The sequence below is a fragment of the Penicillium digitatum genome, chromosome 1, assembly GCF_016767815.1.
Source record: "Penicillium digitatum chromosome 1, complete sequence".
In the NCBI taxonomy this organism is placed as follows: domain Eukaryota; kingdom Fungi; phylum Ascomycota; class Eurotiomycetes; order Eurotiales; family Aspergillaceae; genus Penicillium; species Penicillium digitatum.
This window is the reverse complement of record NC_089384.1, coordinates 7607742-7631865: the sequence shown is the minus strand read 5'-3', so window position 1 is coordinate 7631865 and position 24124 is coordinate 7607742. Positions and strand designations below refer to the sequence as shown.

General features: G+C 46.2%; 2 protein-coding genes across 2 annotated transcripts; one reads left to right on the top strand and one right to left on the bottom strand.

The window, feature by feature from the left end:
• Nucleotides 1-520: 520 nt before the first annotated feature.
• Nucleotides 521-2428, bottom strand: Pdw03_4973 (MFS transporter, putative; the record flags this gene model as incomplete). Its single annotated transcript, XM_066100899.1, has 6 exons — nucleotides 521-1026; nucleotides 1093-1140; nucleotides 1210-1585; nucleotides 1644-2057; nucleotides 2125-2297; nucleotides 2374-2428. The coding sequence occupies 6 exons, from the start codon at nucleotides 2426-2428 to the stop codon at nucleotides 521-523; spliced, it is 1572 nt and encodes a 523-aa protein (XP_065956299.1).
• An 11864-nt stretch (nucleotides 2429-14292) lies between these two features.
• Nucleotides 14293-15179, top strand: Pdw03_4972 (Allantoate permease; the record flags this gene model as incomplete). The annotated part of the gene is made up of 2 exons (XM_066100898.1): nucleotides 14293-14302; nucleotides 14626-15179. 2 exons carry the CDS (start codon nucleotides 14293-14295, stop codon nucleotides 15177-15179), a joined length of 564 nt encoding a protein of 187 aa, XP_065956298.1.
• Between the last annotated feature and the right edge of the window lie 8945 nt (nucleotides 15180-24124).

Sequence of the window (24124 nt, the reverse complement as noted above, 5' to 3'; positions counted from 1 at the left end):
GCTCGCCCGATACAATCTCTTGTCCTAGGTAGATATTATGGTGGGATGTCTCAACATGGGGCACAAAAAGCAAAACCTAAATGAAAATGCAAGGACCTGTTCGTTTCTCTCCATTCGATAGGAGCGTGATTTGAAGCAGTTGCTGGAGGTCCCGTGCTGCTCAAACATTTCAAGTATGTGATCATGGTCATGTCACTCGCCTCGTGGAAAGAAAATTCAAACTTCGAATCGACAAACCGATGAAATCAAAAATTATAGAATATCAGATGAAACGTCCCAACACATGTCAAGAAAGTAGTCATGGAGACAATCCTCGATAAGGTAAATCGTGAGAAGCACTGAACCTCAGACAATAAACCGCTGACCATCTTCAACAAATTATCGACACTTTATCAGTGCGAGCAGCATTGATCCTCGTCGTCGAAATTCCAGTATTGTGGAATGAAAAAGGCTCCAGGGTATCATCACCATTTGTGAGACAGTCCTCTCTCTCTCACCCCAACCGCTCAGACTCCTTGATTTACTTGAGCTCCTGACAGAACTTGCTGTTTGTTCTGATGCGGTCGCCATAGCGAATGAAAGCGAACGGGATTAATGAAACGCCCAGACTGAGGAATGCAATCAAACTACAAGCCCAAGGCACGCCGAGCCGGTCGAACATCGGCTTAGCAGCGAGCGGGAGCACAGCACCTAGAATGCTTCGTGTACAACTTGCGGCGGATTGTGCGCTAGCGGAGAGGGTCTTGTAGGCATCGGTCAGGTAGTTGAGCATAGCCATGAAGATCAACAGGAAGCCCATTCCAAACGGGATGCCGGAGAGGAAGGGCACAACCCAGTGGATGTTAGGCGAGGCTGTCCAGCCTATCCAGAAGAGGGAGATCACATATAGGGGTCCGCCGATGCAGGCGAGGGGGAGTCTGCGGTATTCCTCGATGGAGGTCCAGCTGGCGTTGCGGGCCTTTGCTCGGGCTAAGAAGCCATCGTACCATATGAAGATCAAAAAGGCAAGGACAGCACCAATGCCGACTGTTGTATTGACATCAGAATATAAAACTTTTTGACTTGAAAAAATGCGTGTGTGGAGAAGCTTACTAGGAAGAAACATCAAGCCTGACACACCAGGGCTCATTTTGTAGATACCTGAATGATATTTGTTAGTTTTTGGCCCCAACAGGGTTTTGCACACACTATCTGGGGTGGGTTACCAACCTTGGAAGATGATTGGATATGCCTCAAAGTAGAGGTAGAAGATTGCATATGCCAAAGCAAGATACAAAGAACTTAGAGAAACGATATGCTCATGAATAACCATGCGCAAGGGTCGTGAGATTGTGCTAACAAGCATTTCTCGCACATTGCGGATCTGAATCTCCAACGGCGATATGATGCTTAAATTGCCAGTCTCTTTGCGTAGCTTCTGTGCACGACGCTCCAGAATGACCGGGGCATAAGTTTCAGGCATGAAGATAATCAGTGGCAAAGTAGCGCCGGAAAAAATCAGACCAATCCAAAAACACCAACGCCAGCCTACAGCTGCCACGAAGCCAGATAGCAAAGGTCCGATAGTTGGTCCGAAGACTGTACACTATTAAACAATTAGCTTGGACCCAACAACTCTAGTTAAATCTGTGCAGCAAGCTTACGGCCATGAAATAAGCAATCAGGCGACCTCGCAACGTGGGGTCGTTATGTATATCGGCAAACGATGCACCGACAATAGCGATAGGCGCCGACGCGACCATGCCATTCAATAATCGGAAGACAAGCAGAGATGCATAAGAATCTGCCACAGCGCACGCCATCGTGAATATCATGAATAAAACGAATGAGATGAGCAAAGGGGCCTTCCGACCAAAATACTCAGAGCTAGGACCCCATAATAATGGTCCTACAATATAGCCGATGAGAAAGATGGAGATGGGCAAAACGAGGACTGTTTCGTTGGTGATGTTGAATTCTGCTGCAATTTGGGGGATGGCGTTACTACAAATTGACGAGCCGATAGTACTGTTCATGACCTGCAAGATACCAGCTGCGATAACAAGGGACTTCTTCCCCTGGTGGACGCATCAATACTCTCTTCGTCGCCTTGCTTCAATTCTTTTAGAGAATATCCCCACATACCGTTCTCCAGTTGACGGGGTTTTCTGGGTCATTGGGCCCGAATGAAATAACCGTTTTGGACGCCACTCGGTGGAATCTAGAGTACGAAGGGTTTCCATAGCGTTCTTGGATGGGCTCATGGTCTTCAGAGTCATGGGAGTGCTGTAACTCATAGGAAGGAGCCACTTCGTGCTCTATACAACAGATTTAGCACGTCAAACCCTAAAGATTTAACGTAGAAATCATGCACTTGGAATATGGGTGACTGACCTGTTGCCGATATGATCTTCTGCACATTTTTCTCGGCATCTACATGGTCTAACATCTTGGCGACCTTGGCTGAACGACAAAATCGAGAGTTTGCACGCTAGATGACGATCCAGGAGGTGCGGAGGAGTGATGAAGTTTTTGAAGTTGAAAAAGAATATCCTCACAGAGTGCCAGTGGATGATCGACTTGGGACAAGTAAAATTGATGTTTGATTGACATCCCTTCAATAAGTCCTGCGACAACTCCCACATTTTTTAGCACCTCGCATGTCGCCCCCCCAACCACCCTGTTTTGATTTTTCTTCCTACACCCACAATACACTCCTTGGGTGTTTAGATCTCTGAAAGAGGGGTATCTAGAGTGAGCTATCCCCTAAGCAACGTACCAGAATTGAGAGTGTTCTAAAAGCTAGGATATCTACCTCGAAGATTGCGGTCGAATACGCAATCACCATAGCACTAGATCCGTACTACAGAGTGGGTTTGGAGCATAAACCCCCCCTGAAGACATCGCACTGGCTAACCCCAAATCTTTGACTAGAGCCTCAATAAAATTCATTTCTTTAATAGTTTCAGATACGACGTTACAATGCATGGTTAGAAACAGAGCATGAAACCCCGGGAAATGCCCTAACCGCCGTGATGGTACAGTTTCTACACACTGCATGATTTATTCACTCAGCTTGTCCCGTACAGATTGGAAAAGAAGCGGTTTTATCATTTTAATGAGATTATGATATACGAATCCAATGTTGTTGGCTGCCTCAGGCATCACATGTAGGATAGACCAACTAGATAGTCTTCCTTCCACTCTCACCTTCTCTCTCTCCCCGTCCATCCAATTGAATACTGTTTTACCTGCATACATACTATAATTGTATTTGCATCAAATGTTCGTGCTATACCTTGTTGCACTATAGTTTTCCGTCAATGTACATTGATGGGGTGCGGACTCCACATCCATAGAGCACTCTCTGACTATACGGCCTAACTTTGAAAAATCGAGTTTGGGCGCGAGTCCAGTCTAGGAATACAGAACAGACTAACCTTCGATGTCAAATTTGACATTTGGTGGTGTTGATCAGTAGACCTGGCTAAGGTAGGATAGCTTTTCCCCAACTGATTGGGCGAAAACAGGAGCCAAGCAGCTCCAGATTGCTAAAGTTGCAATTGAAAATATGACTACAAGAAATATCACAGTGGATCCCGCACAAACGAGCGACATGACGATCCTTGACAGACTAGCGTGTAGCTTGTGAAATCACAAAAGCAATCTAAGCCCACAAATTCAAATCCTAAAGTAAATTTCTCTACTGCATGCATCTAGTCACTTGGATATTGAATTCTTCATTGTGCTATGAGGGGTGAAGGCCCTGCGGACCAATCATTGGTCTTGCATTGGCAATTGCGCCAGATAGTTTCTCTATAATGTAAATCAAGACCAATGATGCAAGCTCGATTAAGCTGACGAGGACTTGTTCCCATGATGTATGTAAGTGATTTTCGCAGTAGAATCAATAACCCGGTCAAGCTATGGCCGATTTATAGTATGAAGAGGTTCTCTGTAGCGGGGACGCCAAAGCTGGGGCACAACGGGAACGGGGTATTCGGGATATTCGGTGCATTTTGCACAGCGTGGGCTCCACTTGTTTTGCTCTCGGGGAATGGATCTGGAAGCTCTCCACATGGAGTAAGCGAGCGATGCCATTCCAGGGGTATATGCTGTCTCTTTCGATATGCACGGAGTAGGCTTGGGCAGCTCGTTCCTCAGGGCTTTGGCTGATGTCGGCTGAATTCTCCGGTGGCATTTTCAGTTGCCTGCCGACGAGTTCGGCTTTCTGACCGATTTCCTATGACTGCCCAAAAGTTGTGAGAACAATAAAATGGAAGAGTCTCTCGCAACGTACCTGCCTCTAAGATGATGTTCTTTGGGAAGAAATTGAGCTCTAATAATGTGGCCATCCAGTTTTTTTGTAGAGGATTCCGGAACCAAGTGAAAAAATCCAGGTGAATAACAATAGTATGGGACAATCTATTAATATGCTCAGATCTGACTACATCTACCGGGTAATGGTGCGCTCTTGAAGATCCCCAACTTTCACCAGATACCCAATCCACAATTTAGGTATCTTTTGATTTACCCACCTGAGAAATATCTAGTAGCAATTCGAAAATTCTCACCCTTCGAACTAGCTCAAATAACAGAAACAATCCATGTAAATCACATCAGTCTAGCTTGATTAATTTAACGCTGGTGTTGATTCTCGAAATCTAACGCGGAGGAAGGATTTTGATTTTTATAGAAAACGACACTATTAAACGCATTTCACAAGCGAATAGCCATCTCCAAAACACGTTGTAAATGCAGTAGATTAATTACAACTTGATTTCTTGACCACGTTGGTCTAAAAGATCCTTCTCCTCTAGCCTAGTGCCCAATAGGTAAAATATAGCCTCTTGAGGGAGCTTATTAGATTTTCTAATCTTTCTCACTAAGATTTAAATATTTGCAGCTCCTAGTTTTCGGCAAAGCTTGAAACGACACTACTAAGAATTGTTGATTTCTTCGAAACAGACGCAAAAGTGCTAATAAGTTTTGTCAAAAGCTGTCGACAAAAAGTTGGATAATTCAAGAACGTGGTTGTTGAGATAACCTTGAAGCAGACCCTTAAACCAATCGATCTTTTAACTTTCACCTCTTGATCTCTTTTCTTCAGCATTGGAAAGCGTTTTGATGCTTTCGTCTCTTATTACCTCAAAGTTAGCCCAAGTTGAGTCTCCTTGACTGATTTCCCTCAAGTAATTAGGAATGCCCCCACTGTAGTAAATAGGATTTCCCAGTAATGCGTAACGACAAGAAACTTTTCCATAAAAATCGCTTTTGAATGCCGCGTAAACTTTTCTATTCCATGTTTGCATTGCCTCGGGTGAAGGGTGGATGCCTACCAGGCCATCCTTCTCAATCCGATCAATCATCTTGGCAATCCAATTGACTTGTACGTCAATGCACGTAGGCAAATTGCTTTGTTCACTAGGAGCTTGCGGTCCGCATAACACAAAAAAATTGGGAAATCCATAGAGCATTAACCCAAGATAGGTTCGAACTCCATCGGCCCAGCCTTCCCCGAGGGAAACGCCGTCCAGCCCTTTGATTCCCAATGACTTCATGTTCTCAATGACATTTTTGAATCCAATGGCAGGGATTACCATATCATGATGACGAAATTTGCCCTCCGTTGTGACAATTCCATCATGGACAAAGGATGCGATGGGAGTATCGCGCAGATTGACAACGTCAACGTTAGGGCGGTTGAACTGCTCAAAGTATCCATTATCCAATCCTGGTCTCTTGATTCCAAAGAGATAAGTGGGCTCTAAGGGTGCAAGTGCATCACGCTTTCTCCGGTCATGGATCTTCGCTCTTGTTTTCCTTGCCCAGAAATCATAAGCAACCCGATTTGCGGCTTTATTGGTTGTAAGGTCATTGTAGCCGGATACCCAAAAGCTCAGTCCTCTGTCAAAAAGCTGATTGAGTTTCTTTTCACGCTCTTCCTCTGAAACATCAAAAGTTGAGATTTTTTGTGGTTCCCAAATCGCTAGACCGGAAGGGGTTTTCATTCGAAATGCGATCGCTTTTTCCTGCTTCTCTATCGAGTCTTGACCTTCGATTTCATCGAATGGAACTACCGGGATCGGTAAAGCAGTGTTGTAACAACGCTGATAAACAACTAATGACTTCGCTCGCGGACCCCAGTCTTGAACGATTTGGACAGCCGTGGATCCAGTGCCGATGATCGCGATATCCTTGCCTTCAGGGGAAATTTCTCGGTGTGGCCAATTGGAAGGAAAATAGACTTCGCCATTGAGTAGCTTCAGGTCCTTGTCCATAAGAGTGGGCCTTTGGGATGTCACCCCGATAGCGGAAACAAGGTACTTGGCGCTCAATGTTGACAGATTGTCAAGACTGACCTTCCATTCGTGCGATAACTGGCTAAATTGTGCACCGATAACTGTTCTATTGAACAGAACGTGTTCTCGAATGTGAATTTGCCGATCACAGTGGTCCATAAATTGTCTAATCTCAGTGTGATCAGGGAAACAGCTGCTCCATTTCCAAGTCTTCCAACATTCTGGAATGTTGAGCTCATAAGACGGTATGCCAGAATCTGTACGGGCCCCTGGATATCTATTCCAGTACCAAACGCCACCGATGTCTGCCCCTTTCTCCACAATTTGACAGGTGAGGCCAAGCTTGCGAAGATGATACAAGGCGCTGATACCTCCGTACCCGGCGCCGACTATAATCACATCGAAGCTACAAGGATTGTAATCTTCATGTCTCAGCTCTTTTGTGTTGACAGTCATGCTGAACGGTGAATTTTCTTCAAGGCTCTTTGGAGAAAAGGTCAAATTGAAATCCTCTATAAATTGTTGTACTTTCACGTATACATCAAGGCTTGCTGCTTTCCTTGTGCATAAAACATGTAGAAAGACATGGCTTATCCCAATATTAAATATTCCATTTTGCTCAGGTGACTATTAATGTGAATACTGTTTCCAGACATCAATCATCGTGCTGATCAATTTGGCAACCGTGCCTCAGAACGCGCAAACATTTTTCTGGGTGCCTATTCATTGGACCACGTAGATCGGTTCATTAGACTTACGCCGATTACGGTTCTCATTCGGGTCTAATGCATCAGCCGTACTACAAGTAAAACAGGGTTTGAACCAAAATCGAATCAGATATGTACCTCTGCCTAAACTGCAAAAAAGTCACCTTGTGTAACACACAAGAAGCGTATGACATCATCCTTTTCGTCTCCCATTTACAGCAACCCGGGAACTGAACTAGCTGCTAATCAATGTAACTATCGTGTTCCAGAACCGAGGCATAAAACAATTTTTTAGGCTGTCCCCAGGGTTGAACTTGCCCTAGGTGTGTTCGCATCGCGCTAGAGTATGATGATGAATTCATTGACCCGACTTAGCTCGCTATTCTATATATGCTGCTATGCGGGGGTTGCGTGCTAGAGCCCGCTCCCGACGATAAATGGTGGTGTATTTCCAGTATGTAGATCTACCCTGTAAATAGGACTCGATATCTCGAGGACCTATCACCTGAAAAGTAAGGCTATAAACCGGCCGGCGTAATTTAAATAAGACAAAAGAAATGACGATATCGAAAGTAGCTATCTGCCCGGTGTAGATAGTTTCCCGTAGTCCCTATGGGCATAGAGTGTCCCCTTCTTTCTCTGTAATACACCTTCTACTTCTTTACTTCCCTACCTCCACTTCTTTATCTAGCTCCCTAAGTCACCGAGTCCCTATATCACTGGGACTGCTAGGTCTACTTACTATATCACTCCGGTAGGTCGAACACGAATAGGTTCGGGTCGTGGCGCTATACCTCGTCGTCTTCGTCGGCAGCGTACGTTGTTCTCTAATGCGTTAGTGTGAGGTGACCTCGGCGGACCTAGCGCCCGGCTACTAGATTGTGCTTTTTGGTTTAGATAATGTTTTTTATCGGATTTTGATAGTCTTTGATTGGATTATGATCCTTATCCGCTACCGTACAGCTCCCTTATCCACGACCATATCTTGGAGACAGCACGTTGAAACTCCTATTTCTCAGTGAATGACATGTCATCTCGGGGTTTGAACGCTATCCTTAATTCGGGGACTCAAATACAACTTGTTGGAAGGTCACGTGACCACCACTGTTTGCTCCCAGTACTTAGTCTCAGTCATAGCATGTAGATAGTTTCTCTCTCTCTCTCAACGCATCAAGAGATTTCCAGTTACATCTACATTCATCGTAGATCTCTAGTATCTCTAACACAACTACCTTAGAGACCTTTTAAGTACTGGCTGGATCGCCAGATTCCTTCCATTCTAGTCTCCACAATAAATCCCATTTATCCAGGGTATATGCAAGTGTATTTTGAGCTACACTTAATCAATTCCAAATCTACTACCCGGAGTGGAGTCACTCTATTTATTCCTTAGAATTCGAATATCTAGCCATTCAAATGCACCCCTAGAAAAAGGCCAAAGGCTTCTGCCACTTGGGACAAGGAACCTTCTCCCTGAACTTTGCAATTGCTGGTTCAAAGTGGCTTCTGGTAGCTCCCGTCATGACAAGATTTCCCAATGCGTCAAGTCTACCAGGAGCCCACATTAAATGTTGATGCTCATTCGGATCCATGACGATGAGGTAGGATCTACCGTCAGAAGACAAGAGAGATTTTCGAGACTTCATGGCTTCAACTATGAAATGAATTTGTTCAATCCATCTCTTACTTTTTGGTGTATGAAACAAGTCGTTGCCCACTTGATCATGTATGCAAGTAAATTTCAGACCAGTCTCTTCCAGGAATTCCCGAACCAAAGCTTCTAATATCGTTTCTCCGGGATCAACTTTGCCCCCCCCCCCCCATGGCTCGTACATTTTTGGTGAAAAATCATGCTTAGCACGCTGTCCCAGGGAGACCCGTATTTTTCCCCTCTGCCATCTGCAGAGCCAACCTCTCACACTGATCCCAGATACTTTGCGAATATCATCCTGGGGGTTACACTCCTCTTTCCGCTTTCTTAGATATTCTTCCCATGGGACGTGGAATTGTTGGAGGCTCTCTGCGACACGGCAGGTGCCGAATTTGGTTTTGACGAGGAAATAAGCGGCGTTCATCGTTCTCGATCACTAGCAATGGGTTATATCACTAGATAATAAGAGTTAGGATCTCCCTCAAAAATTCATTGTATGTCAAAATTCGAACCTTGAGAAAATGACAAATGCCAAAGTGATCAGCAGAATAGAGCCGGGGACGAAACTGACATGAAACTATTTAAGCCTTTAGTTCATGAACACTGTAGTGTGAGCTAGAAACAGCACATAAGCAGATGATATGACTCACACTCGAAAATAGAAACTAGCACACCGTCTGTTCTAATCAGCTCACCCTTGGCTCTTTATATCAGAAGCCACAGCTGCCAGGCTTATAATGTGATTGCTTCGTTCTACGCACAGCGGAGGTCATCCGGAGCGGCTCGGAGTCTCCTGCTGCGGATATCGTGCCAGCAGTAATGAATGCCGTCCGTTAATATTATTCCTACAGTACAGGAACTTGAGAAACATCGAGCTGACTAGCGGATTCTGGGCGTCTGGTGGCAGATTTGAAAAAGCATTAAAATGACGAGAGCCATTTCGGCACTGAAGCGACTAGACAAATAGAGAGGCATCTCACTAGTCTCGGTCATTTTCCCTTCTTGAGACAATGCTAACAACACGACAAGTTCTAGGGTCGAGATTTTGCTGAGCTCTTAGACGATCACAATATAGATTTACGGCTGTTGCCAATTATTTCCGAAACCTCTATGGCTAGGCAACACATCAAAGAGAATCACTGTAAAAAATCAGGTTTGGTATTACAATGACAAACCTCCAGGATCTGCTGTTCTACATGTTACCGAGCGCGTTCATTGGTCAGCTTAGAGCCTCGTCAAGGCCTCTTATGGCCTTACTGCCTTTCGAATTGTTAGGCTGCCCCTGCGGGGCGCGGCTTCGAAACTTCTCAGCCCAGTCCAGCACGGCCTCGACCGTCCTGACCCGCGACACTCTGTCTGGCCCCGGAGCTGTTCGCGTCTTTTCCTGGTGATGTGTATAAGCTCGGTTCTTTTGGCTGCGAAGCAGGACCCGGTTTGGTAGTAGTCATCGATAAAGACGGATGCACCGCCGGGAGAGTTGACAGGTTGATCGAGTGACCAGTCACTGGCTTAGTGATTTCATATTTGTTTTCGAGATATGATTTATGGTCATTTTGTAATTATAGATATTCTGTCGTATAAAAAGAATGCAATCACGCACACCATGCCCCTGGGAGTGTATACCGGTAAGAATGGGCAGGCGTCAATAGAAAGGTACCAGGGTGCAAATACTAATAAAGCGCCAATGTATTATCCTGCCCCAAACCCAAGAAAGCCTGACCCGCAGATGAGTCGGGAGTTTGAATTTTGAAACCCCGCGATAGTTATCTTGGGTACTGTACACGCGGGTTTCGGAGCGGGTTACGGGTGACTTCTCTTACCTATTCCCGGATGTTGGCGCAGAGTGCCTGGAACCAAGCCAATTGTAACGGTGCTTTGTGGGCATATATCCGAAATAGATTGACAGAAATTTACAGAATAGCTAACTTGATCTGGACTAATATTGTTGCGGGTGATCCGCGTCATCTGGGTGCTGGATGTGGAAGGTGTCTTAGGGCTGGTCAAGTTAGCAAATGTTAGTGACGAAGAAATGAAAGAAACTCCCGATTGGAAAAATGAAACAAGAATGATGCCCCTATCACTCGAAAGCGCTACAAGAATCCGCAAGCTTTCCCTGCATATTATCATGGAAGTCACAGTTAACAAGTGTCGTTGCCCTTGAATGGCAAGTTCGAGGACTAAACCTCGGGTATTTCCCATTCCGATCAGATCGGCTTTGATAACTTGAAAGAGCAATTTGGATTTCAGTCGGAGGTTGTATTGAGGCATTGGGTTTTCAGCCTGCCAAATTATCATTTGACCAGGCGTCGCTTTTTTCCAGCCTAGAGTGCGCAACCAAGGCGCAACCATCACCATAAAAGACGCGACATTCATGTAGTAGCCCTTTTTGTATTTTTCGGCTAGCTCGCAGGCTATACGTCCCGGATAGAAGTTTCCACTCTGGAATTCTCCAATTCCACAGTGCGGGACAAAGTATGCACCAATAATATCCTTTGTGGTCGAGAAGGAAAGGATATCGGCAACTTAAAGACCGATGCACCTAGCCAATGCGCAGGCAATATACATAGCATGTGAAGTTATATGTTCGAGACTAACCAGATCAATAGCACGCAGGTGGGTGTTTCTAACCCAGCTAGTGCCAGATTCTAGGCCTTCGAGTTGAAAGTAGTACTGAATGAAGTGATAAGACTCAGGATTCGCTCATCAGCTGGCCCCTGGTGCCCCACTTCACCACGCTGGCTACCCCTCTGTCAGCTTTGAGTCGACCGCTACGCAGGAAATGTAATGACTCCGCATCGGATCATGCTAGTTGTGTTAGAAGTCACATGACTTCTTTGTTTGCTCCTAGTACTTAGTCTAGCTAAACCTGTAGATAGCTTCTCTCTTCTACAACGCATCCAGAGATCTCCAGTTTCATCTACAGCTTCATTTGTAGACTGAACATCATCTCTCTTAAGTTGCTTATGCAGCTCTAAGTTTGATGTAATGCACTCAGCTGGGTGCCCCTAATCCGGTTGGCAGAGAACTGATCACAACAGACAAACGCCAGTTAATGATCAGCGAGGGAGATCAGCCGAGATCCCAAGGCACAGGGCATTGTTGTTATGTCAACACCGATCGAGGAGGCTGGTGTCTCTATTAATGGCCGACCCCAATTGACCCTCTTGGACTTAGCTTAGTACTAGCATAATCCACTGATACACCGTAATCTTATTGTCATAGAACTTTCAGTAAAATTGCTGAGGGGGCTTAGAGGTAAAGTGCTAGCCGCTGGGGCGTCAATATGGTTAGCGTAAAAGGACCCAGGGCGAAGCCCCCACGGGCCTTCCAGCTATCGGGAGCTAGCGGCCAATGATGGCCAAGTTATCGTCTGCTCACTATAAATAAATAAATGACGGCTCTAACGAACTAATTGTGTCCGCGGTGCGATTATACAAAAACAACATGAGGCAGAGTCGGGGAAATTGAGAGCAACAAGGTTCCTACCTCTGGTGTCTATTGCGTATGCTAGACTCCAACAGCAATGGGTAGCAAGCCTACCGCTTGTACTATACACACTAATATAAATGCCACTAAGACGTCTAGATTATAGTGTGCCAAGAACGTGGGAAAAGAGAAGATTCAAACCAGAATTTGAGGTCGGACCGGGTTACATCGGAACAACGACCTGAGGCAAGAGCGCCTATTGTGATTCACCAGATCCTTGCAAGCCTGGTTCCTAGGGATTTCTTCTGTGAGGGTGAGTGTAGCCAATGTGTGCTTTCAGCCAGAAGCAAGATCTATGTCATGCACATGAACACAGACTACCCCTTCGGAGCTGCGGGGACGTTTTGCATTCTGCTCTCAAGGCAGCACAAAACCTCATTCCTACTCACCAAGCCTGCTCCTCGAACCATATTATAGGTAATCCAATTTCATGGGCTATCTGAACGTACATGGCTCTAAACTAATTTATCATAGCCGCAGTATGTCCCATGACGAAAACGCATTCAACGTCACTGGCTTCCCGTTTATGGAAGTCTCAACAAACCATCCCTATGGCCCAACATACAACCCGCTACCTCCGGAGATATGTTCGGAAGTATGTATCCATCCGAGCATTCCACAATCGGAAAGATGGTTAACAGGATGCCTGTCTTCAACAGTCACTCCTTCTCCCTGGCCAAGTTCAAGGTATCGAAAAATAAGACCTCGGCCGGCACGAACGTCGCCTGCACCGGGAAGCAAGAATGAAGACATCCAGCTAGACCAGAGGCCCACTAAAAAGGCACGTCGAACGCAATATCGGGTTACTGGCACTATCAACCAACCAGCCCGGCGTAATCAAACGAGGTATGCATGGCCCGTTCCCCCAACATTATTCACATTGGCTAACTAGGTTCTTTCAGTGCAGCAAAAACACCGCCAACATCGAGTCACGACTCTGCCACTGAGCTCCCTCACTCTCGCTCACTCGATTACCCTCAAGAAAGCCCTCAAGCTCTTGTCGAGACTCTTCAGAAAGCTTTGAAGGTTCAAGTGTTGCACTCACTCAGGGTTTTGCGCAAGATTGCTATGGATTATCCCGCATTCAACCTGGATTCTGATTTGATTGATGGTTGGGTGGCAGAAATTGAAGGAGTTGATGCAAAAAATATCCAAATTACAATCAGCATGACAGCGCACATATTTGGTCCATTCGCAAGATTGACCTCAATTCTCACGGAGTGCATCACAGCTACGGGCCCCATGCAAAGCGTTACTATCAGAGATCAGGCGCTCGACTTGTTGGAATATATTGTCAAACCTCAAATACGGCCTCCCTAGACCATAAACAGGAACCTTGGTTTTTGTTATGGTCTAGTGGAAAGTACGCTGTATTTCGTTCAACATATATACTTGCTTATGCGGAGAAGTACTACCTAGTCCAAAGCGCCCAGGTGTATTTTGATATTGGTAGATGAATAAAAAGGCTTACCCAAATAAATATGAGGGGATAGGAATGACGCTATTGTCCGAGGGCCTGTCATGTTCCCTTGTTCTTCCTATACCATATCGTGTCGGATAGTTAAATGGAATAGCAATTAGGATGGAGTTCAAATGACCGCCTCCCGGAGGTGGTCATTATTGCCGTCGGGCCTGGACAATGTATATTGTTGGAAGGTCACGTGACCACCACTGTTTGCTCCCAGTACTTAGTCTCAGTCATAGCATGTAGATAGTTTCTCTCTCTCTAAACGCATCAAGAGATTTCCAGTTACATCTACATTCATCGTAGATCTCTAGTATCTCTAACATATATGTTCCTGCCCTTCATGTTTTATTAGTTTCCAGGAAGGAATCCATCCTAGGAGTTCAGTTTATCTCTTTCACCCATCAGTTTGCTTTAAGTCCTTTGGATTTTCCCTCCAGTCGGGAATCAGTAAAGTGGTCCATCTGGAAGGCATCAGGCAAGAATCTCTGGAGGGGAAGCTGACTCGCTGAGGGTGGGTCAGGTTTCGGCCTGACAGCTAACATCGCCGTCTCTCACACGGCAGCCGGGGATTCGATTCCCCCTATCGGAGATTAATCTGTCACGTCTTTTTGTCTGCGGTGCCAATTTCATCTTACACGGGAAAAAGAGAAGTGGGTGAGCGTAGGATTGGCCAAATAATTTTTCAGACATCGTTCTACGATGTGCAAAAGTACGAATCTTTCATTACCTACAACATACACACTTATTGTCACGGTGTGAACCGTAATGCTTAGTAAAAGGAAGATCACGGCACGTGATCTCCGACCTGTTTATCTGAACTTCAGTTCTAGATCCTGTTGTAGCTCTTGGAGCTACGTCTTGTATATTAGCCTGCCCCTGCCTGTACCTGCCTGTCAATGTGAATCTGATCTGTTACGACCTGTCCCTGCCAGTCATCTCCTATCATACCGTCCTGCCAGCCCGCACCCTGACACTACGTAGCTCCTACCCCTAGGAGTTGACTGTCTGAAAATGTCTGAACCGCCCCGAAAGCCCCCGAACTGAACTCTGGTAGACCCGGTCCTGAGCAGACCGCTACCACTGAAGAACCGCCTGCTACCACCGAAGAACCGCCTGCTACCGCTGAAGAACCGCCTGCTACCACTGAAGATCCGCCTGCTACCACTGAAGAACCGCCTGCTACCGCTGAAGAACCGCCTGCTACCACTGAAGAACCGCCTGCTACCGCTGAAGAACCGCCTGCTACCACCGAAGAACCGCCTGCTACCGCTGAAGAACCGCCTGCTACCACTGAAGATCCGCCTGCTACCACTGAAGAACCGCCTGCTACCGCTGAAGAACCGCCTGCTACCACTGAAGAACCGCCTGCTACCGCTGAAGAACCGCCTGCTACCACCGAAGAACCGCCTGCTACCTGTAAAGTCCCGTCCGAGGAACCTGCCTGCACGACCAACTGGTCTCGAGAAACGAGACATTGCAGCCGTATCGCTAGCTGCGTGTGCTGCGTATGCAAGAAAGAAATACAGCATGTTCGCAATTACAACCGCGGACATCGAGACTGCACTGAACCCCAAGACCGACACTGAACCTGACCCCGTGTCTGCACTGCCTGAAGAGTTTAGAGACTTCGCCGAAGTGTTCTCACCCAAGGAAGCCGAGCGCTTGCCACCCCACCGATCATACGACCACAAGATGGTCTTACAAGAGGACAAACCCTTACCTTTTGGGCCCCTCTATCCCATGTCCCGAAATGAGCTCGAGGTCCTGAAAGACTGGATCGAAGATAACCTGAGGAAAGGGTTCATTCGGCCCAGCTCCTCGCCCGCTGCCTCGCCTGTTCTGTTCGTGAAGAAACCCGGCGGAGGTCTCCGCTTCTGCGTGGATTACCGTGCACTGAACGCAATCACTGTTAAGGACCGTTACCCGTTGCCGCTGACCAAGGAAACCCTGAATAACCTGAAAGGGATGAAGTTCTTTACGAAGATTGATATCATCTCCGCCTTCAACAATCTGCGAATTGCGAAGGGACAAGAATACCTGACTGCCTTCCGTACGAGATTAGGACTGTTCGAATCATTGGTGATGCCATTTGGTTTAACTGGAGCCCCCGCATCCTTCCAACGATTTATCAACGACACGTTACGAGAGTACCTGGACTGTTTCTGTACTGCTTACCTGGACGATATCCTGATTTACAGCCGCACGCGTGCGGAACACATAGAACATGTACGAAAAGTCCTCCAGCACCTCCGAGAGGCAGGCCTGTTCGCAAAACTATCGAAATGCGAATTCTGTGTGTCCGAGACGAAGTTCCTTGGTATTATCATCGGTGAAGATGGTATCCGTATGGACCCCGACAAGATCGAAACGATCGTGAACTGGAAAACACCGACCTGTCTGACTGATGTGCAAGCCTTTATTGGTTTCGGCAACTTCTACCGCCGCTTTATCAGAGACTTCTCGAAAGTCATCGCCCCGCTCGTGAGACTCACGAAGAAAGACGTCCGTTTCGAATGGACACCTGTCTGCCAGCTGAGCTTCGAAGCCTTGAAGAAGGCGTTTACATCTGCCCCGGTTCTGAAAGCGTTTGACTGGTCCAAGGAGATAGTCCTGGAAACAGACGCGTCTGATTTTGTCTCTGCCGGTGTACTGTCTCAGTACGATGACGCTGGAATACTGCACCCTATCGCATTTTTCTCGAAAAAACACTCCGCCGCCGAGTGTAACTATGAGATATACGATAAAGAACTGCTAGCCATAATCCGCTGCTTCGAAGAGTGGCGTCCCGAACTGGAGGGCACACCCTCGCCCGTGAAGGTCATAACTGACCACCGCAATCTGGAATATTTCACGACAACGAAACTCCTGAACCGCCGCCAAGCCCGATGGTCTGAATTCCTGTCCCGGTTTAACTTCAAGATCACGTACCGTCCCGGAAAACAAGGTGCAAAGCCCGACGCCCTGACCAGGAGGTCAGAGGATATCCCTAAAGAGGGGGATGAGCGCTTAGCGCATCAGAGCCAGACTGTTCTGAAGAAAGAAAACCTACAGATAAACGTCACAACACGACAGAGAAACGGAGTCACTACAACCACTCCACCTGAACTGCCAGACCTGCCAGAAGAACCGCCTGCTACCGCTGAAGTCCCGCCTATTATCACCGATCCGCCCATCACCGCTGCTCCTGAAACAAGAGTCCGATTCATCGAGAACAACCTGCCCGAACCACCATCTACGATCAAGGATTTACTGCTGGAAGCCTACAACCAAGATAAAGTAGTACAATCTATCCTGGAAGCGTTAGACAAGAACGCTAGCCGTCACCCTGAGATTACACTTGCCGACTGCGAACGAAGAGGCAACTACCTCTACTACCGGAACCGCTTGTACGTCCCTGACAACGATGAACTGAAAGCTGAAATACTGCGCCTGTGTCATGACAAGCCCACCGTGGGACACCCTGGCCGGTCGAAGACCTATGAACTGCTGTCCCGAGAATACTACTGGCCTAGAGTATACCAGTACGTGAGCGACTGGACCAAGAACTGCCATACCTGCCGCCGTATCACCCCCGCCCGAGAAGTCCGTCAAGGGATCCTGAGACAACTGCCCGTACCTGAGAGAGCCTGGCAAGATATCAGCATGGACTTCATCACGCACCTGCCCCTGAGCTACGGTTACGACGCCATCCTAGTCGTGGTAGACCGTCTGACCAAGATGAAGCACTTCATACACTGCAAGGGAACCTGCAACGCTGAAGAAGTCGCCCGCCTGTACACCCGTCATGTCTGGAAACTGCACGGCCTGCCGAATACTGTTGTATCTGACCGAGGACCCCAGTTCGTGGCCCAATTCTGGAAACACCTGACAAAGCGCCTGCGAATCACCAACCTGCTGTCAACCGCTTATCACCCGGAAACTGATGGCCAGACTGAACGCGCGAACGCCGTACTGGAACAATACCTCCGAGCGTATGTGTCCTACTTACAGGATGACTGGTCTGAATGGCTCCCGCTGGCCGAATTCACTGCAAACTCTCATTACTCCGAGAGCACCCGAGTTTCTCCGTTCTACGCGAACTATGGGTTCCACCCCCGCATCGGGTTCGAACCATCCCAGCCTGCCAGTCACCCTGCGACCCGAGACGCGGAAAAGTTTGCTACACGAATGCAAGAACTGACTGAGTACGTCCGCGCCGAGATACTGTCCGCACAAGCCCGATACGAAGAACAAACGAACCGTCACCGCGCCCCTGCCCGCCGATACCGTCCTGGACAACTGGTCTGGCTGAACGCCAGGAATATCCGAACCCTCCGCCCGCAGAAGAAACTGGACTGGAAAAACCTAGGCCCCTTTAAGGTCCTAGAAGCTATAAGCGCACACGCTTACAAGCTCGAACTGCCTGCTATCGAAGGACTGGAAGAAAGGGAAGTTGAAGACATCTTAGATTCCCGCTGGGAACGACGAGGCCGAGGAGGCCCGCGTCTGAAGTACACCGTCAAATGGATTGGTTACGACGAACCCACTGAAGAGCCTGTTGAATACCTGGACCACGCCCGCGAAATCATACGGAACTTCCACCGAAGATACCCGCACAAGCCTCGCCTCGACGGAGCTCGGCTCTAAGGGAGGGGGTACTGTCACGGTGTGAACCGTAATGCTTAGTAAAAGGAAGATCACGGCACGTGATCTCCGACCTGTTTATCTGAACTTCAGTTCTAGATCCTGTTGTAGCTCTTGGAGCTACGTCTTGTATATTAGCCTGCCCCTGCCTGTACCTGCCTGTCAATGTGAATCTGATCTGTTACGACCTGTCCCTGCCAGTCATCTCCTATCATACCGTCCTGCCAGCCCGCACCCTGACACTTATACCCGGTCCTCGCCAAGTAACCCCACCCTCTTCCGGTGTAGGGTTACCACACCGTAATAGAAACTCTTGCCTAATGTCAATTTTAAAGAACGCACTAAATGTTTTTGTATTTTTCTCAACACACAACGCCTATAAAAATGCTAAAAAAGCTAATAAATATTTAAATGGCTGATACATCATCTGGTGGTGGAATCCACGGTATAAAACGGGGTCCTAGTGTCGGCGTATCCTCTGTTGTTGACTGCTTTAGAATTCGTCTTTTTAACCGCCTCTCTTCCTGCGCCTATTCCTTTGATTCTCGCGCCCGGATAATTCGATTGGTATCACTAGCTGTGAGAGGACCACTAAGGTTAATCTAGCGTTTAGCAGTACGAGTATCCTGATTAGACTTCCGCACGACCCAGTTTGGGTCGAAGGTCTCGACCCAGAACCCAACCCAGACCCAGTGACTGGGGCCCCAGAAAACCCAGTATAGCCCCAGTTCGACCCAGTTTCTGCATAAATTATGGCATAAATATTTAAATAACATACTGTCATTTTCCCCTGTTATGGTTTCTACATCGAAATGCTACACTCTCTACCAACAAGGCAAAGGAAATTTTAAGAAATAACCTCGTTCTCCAAAGTAATATATCTGGTTCAAGATTAATTACTTCTTCAAATGCTTTATTTCATATGGAAAGGTGGTATGTGTTGGCTGCTGGTTTTCTCAGGCGTAGGATTGCATTCCATTTAAAATACAAAGTATACCCCAAGTTGCATATATATATATTCAACACACATCAACATAATATATATTTTCATCTACAGAGTAAAATAATTTTTGAATTCATTTATTTCTCTTCTTCTGTTTAATTCTAGAGCTTATATAACTATGGATAGATATCTAGTAAACTTTTATATTCAAAACTACTTACTACCTCTTAATCTACTTGGTATATGCGACTTGAAGGGAGGGTAGGAAGAAATATTTTGAGAAGGATTAATGGAACTGGGGTGGGAATTGGGGTTTGACTGGGGTTTTACTGGGTTTACTGGGTTCTTACTGGGTTAAATGGGTTCTTACTGGGTTCTTACTGGGTTAAATGGGTTATGACTGGGTCTTGACTGGGTCTTGACTGGGTTATCTCAGGGGTATTTCTTTAGACCCATATAATTTTAGTATAATAGACCAATCAACAAGAGTAGGATGATTTACTATATTTGATATATCAATATTCCTAGACACTTCTACAACTTTAGTGCATTTCTACCTTTGTACGTTAAAGAATTTCTCCCCTTACATCCATTTGTATATATTATATGTCATTCTCATGTTATGTCTCAAAGCCAACTTTCCGACTTTGCATCGTCGCTCTATGGTGGTGATCTTGACGATCTCTCATATATTTCAACTGGACAAGTCACACCATCCGCAAGTCAACACACAATCGACTCAAACTTCCGAAGACCAGATGATCCCCTCCCAATCCCCCCTTTATTGAAACGCGTTGGACCCGACCGTAGGAAAGGGTTTATTCTATACGATACAATGTCACATAACGATTTTGTGGACTGGTGGTTAGAGACTGACTACGGGAGGAAAAGCAAGCTTAAATGGGATTCGAACCGCCATACAGAGATCTGGAATAGCTACCATCAGGTAGCTCAGGGTATTGATGGCGCACCAAAGGTTATGTGCAAGCGCTGTGGGAAGATCCTAGAGCATCCTTATACACTAAGCCCGAACAGCACAGGCAAAGCGCAGTATCATGGCACATCAACCATCCAGAAACATCGGAAAACGGCTGGTTGTTTACGGTCGGAAAAGGGGAAGAAAGCGGAGATTACAAACTTCCTACAACGAGAGGTATATTTTCTATCATAAAATCAAGTAACTATACTAATTTATTATTATTCTAGGGAGAAGTTTCAGCAAGCATACCCTTCTTACAAGAAGATTGGGAGGAGGATCTCCTCCAATTTCTTACTCTCAACCGGCTCCCATTCCATCTGATCGAGCATCCATCATTCAAACGCATCATCAATAAAGCTCGTTCCGCCCCATCCCCTCCAGTGATCCCATCTGCCGATACCATCCGTCGCCGATTGGGCAGTCTAGTCAAAGACCGGCAGCAGCGTATCCTTCGTACGCTGCCTTCTGGCTCAAAGATATCCATTGCGCTTGACTGCTGGACATCTCCATTCTCGCAGGCATTTATGGCTATTACTGACTATTTCATTGACAGTGATTGGGTATATCGTGAGGTACTACTTGGGTTTAAGCCGCTTCATGGTACACATACCGGCTCTTACCTGAGTAGTGTTCTTATAGAAACCCTAGTGGAGCACAACATTGAAGATAAAGTATTCGGGTTGACAACAGATAATGCATCAAACAACAAGACATTAGCTACTGCTCTCCAACAGGCTTTGTCAGATGATACTATTATCACCCGAATACCATGTCTTGCCCACGTTATCCAGCTCAGCCTCAATCAGCTTCTTGCTCGGATCAAGGCAGTTCCATTAAATGAATCAGCCGAGACAAGGTGGACAGAGAAGCAGTCAAGGCTAGCCCAAGAAAATGCGAAGCAAAGTCAGATCTCCTCCACACTGAACAAAGTCCGTTATCTTGCGATTTACGTCAATGCAAGTCCCCAGCGCAGAGAGACCTTTTACAATCTTCAGACAACTAATATCAAGATCGTTCCAATCCAAGATGTAAAGACACGATGGAATTCTACGTTCCTCATGCTTCGCCGGGCAAAGAGGCTACGTGCTATCTTCTCTTTATTCTGTACAGAGTATGATTGTGAGGAGATGCTACTCAGCGAGCAAGAGTGGCGTCAGATCGACTATCTTCTTTGTATCACCGAGCCCTTCTTTGATTATACAACACAGCTATCAAAGACTCGAGATGTCACTGCCCACTATGTGTTTAAGATCTACAACAAACTGTTTGATCATCTTGAGCGATCACAGGCACAGCTACGCCGAAAGCGTGTCCCATGGAAAAAACAGATGCTAGAGGCCCTTGAAGCTGGTCGGTCTAAGCTTGATGAGTATTACTCCCAAGCTGATGATCTTCGAGGGAATATCTATGCAATCAGTACAATGCTTGCACCGGTGAACAAATTCAAATTCTTCCTCTCCAGTGATTGGGATCAGAAATGGCGAGATACCTATCGACTTGCTTTTGAACAAGCCCTTGTTCCATATCAAGCACAAGTTAGAATAAGCAGTCGTGATCTACAAAGCTCTCTAACGATAGCCCATCCAAGCTCAAGGCTAGAGGAGATGCTTGATGGAAGGGATATACAACCACGAGCCATTACTGATGAAATCAGTCAATATCTTGACAGCGGTAAGTAAATACAAAGAGTATGTGTGATAATAATACTAATATAGATATAGATACTGTTTCTGTTAGGCCGCTTACTTTCTGGAAAGAGCACCAGGCTCGCTTTCCGGCCATTGCTGCCCTTGCGCGAGATACACTCTCATTTCCAGCAACTGGCGCAGGAGTTGAACGCCTCTTTAATACCGCTCGAGATATTTGTCACTATCGTCGTGGTAGAATGAAGAGTGAGACTGTCGAGGCATTAATGATGTTTCTTTGTACAACGAAATTTGATATGGAGGAGCAGGAAGCAACACTTCTTGAGAAATTTTCTCCCAGGATGAGCTTGAGGCGGCAAAAGAGGAGAGGGAAGAGAAGCTCAGTGAGATTGAGGTTGATCCAATTAGTGATACAGAGGAGCAGGAGGATGAACTGGAAGATAAACCAGGGGATGCAATTGAGGTTGTAATTGAGGATAGACCAGAGGATATACCGGAGGAGAGGCCCTTACCTACAAGTGAATATGGTCGTCCTTGCTCGCCATCATTACCACCAACCTGTACACAGACACGAGCATTAGGGAGAAAACGTAAAAGCAGGGAAGATGATTTATTTGAATACCATTAGCTTGCTTGACAAAGAATCCTCAATTATACGCATCTCTTTTACCCTTTTTACAAATAAAATTAGATATAATCAAGTAAAGCAAATACTCAAAATTACCGCGAATAAATGCATAAGTTATACATTTAGAATCCTTAGCATGTTTGTTTAGTTTGTAACCCAGTTTGGGGCCCCAGACCCAGTACTGGGTCGAAGGGTTCGACCCAAAACCCAACCCAGACTGGGTTGGGTCTGGGTTGGGTCTGGGTTTTACTGGGTCGTGCGGAAGACTAATCCTGATGAGTTTTGTGGCGTAAAAGTATGGAATTGTCCTCGGTAAGCTGCGTAGTAAGCTCCGCTAAGATCCGCGCACTCCGGCATAGTAGCTTTGCTCGATGTCGAATAGCTATATATAGCTCGCTATCTAGTAATTTAATATCGGCTTCTAATTTACGTATACTCTTATTTATGCGAGAGATTTCACGGGGTAGTGATGTCAGGGTGCGGGCTGGCAGGACGGTATGATAGGAGATGACTGGTAGGAACAGGTCGTAACAGATCAGATTCCACTTGACAGGTACAGGCAGGGGCAGGCTATTATACAAGACGTAGCTCCCAGAGCTACAACAGGATCTAGAACTGAAGTTCAGATAAACAGGTCGGAGATCACGTGTCGTGATCTTCCTCTAACTAAACATCACGGTTCGCACCGTGACAAACTACTTAGGATCGGTATCTTATAAATCCGGTGTTTTAGGCTATAGAATACCCTAAGTAATTATATACGAATAATACCGGTTATTAGTAGTAAGGGCAAGGTAGAGAGTAGTTTACTAGTCAGTAAAATTAGATTATCCCCTTAGTTTTAGGATAGAGGCCGAGATATCAATCTCGTTTAGACTAAGAATATAGTCCTCGATCTCGTAGGTTTATTCTATCGGTATCGTGACGATAGCGAGGGAGGGATCAGCGACGTGATTAGTCGGCGACGACGAGGTTGGACCCACCATTCAATAGATAGTATCCAGAAAGGTTAGACAAGGTGTTAATCGTGTCTAAAAAAGGGTTGGCGAGGTGTTAGTCTCGTCAAATGGGATTGGTGAAAACTCTGGTTTGTGGGGTCAAAAATCTCCACCGTGGTGCGACGCAAGCACCAAAAAGGGGTTAACCAGGGTTTCGAGGGTTGCGTTACACAATGGCCTCGAAAGCAACGGCGCTCATAACCTGATAGAGATATACTACAGTTCTACTATGAAGTGTAGATGTGACTGGAAAATCTCTGTTGTGCGTGAAGAGAGAGAGAGAAACTATCTACAAGATGGGAAACTAAGTACTAGGAGCATTTGGCAGCATGTGAATATTCACATGCTTCCAACAGTTAAGTTATATTTAATGCATCTTCCATCACCAGCAATGGGCAGAGAAGTAGCACGCAAGATTGCTATGCTATGAGGCGGAAAAAAAACTTGAGGTCATATGCGGTCACTACTTATACTGGATCTTTCTTCTTCCCTTTACAACTGCTATAACTATTTGGTTTTGATGGAGGCTCATTGTGGGATCATCAATAAATATAAAGAATAAGCCATACTTGTGGTTGTGGTGAAGTGTGACGGAGATATATTCTAACCCTTGCATTCTACATCACCACAACATATCTGCTCTACTTTATTGATTTACGTAGGGAGTTGTGCTAACTTAGCCTAACCTCTTGTTAGATTTCATATTCTCCGCAG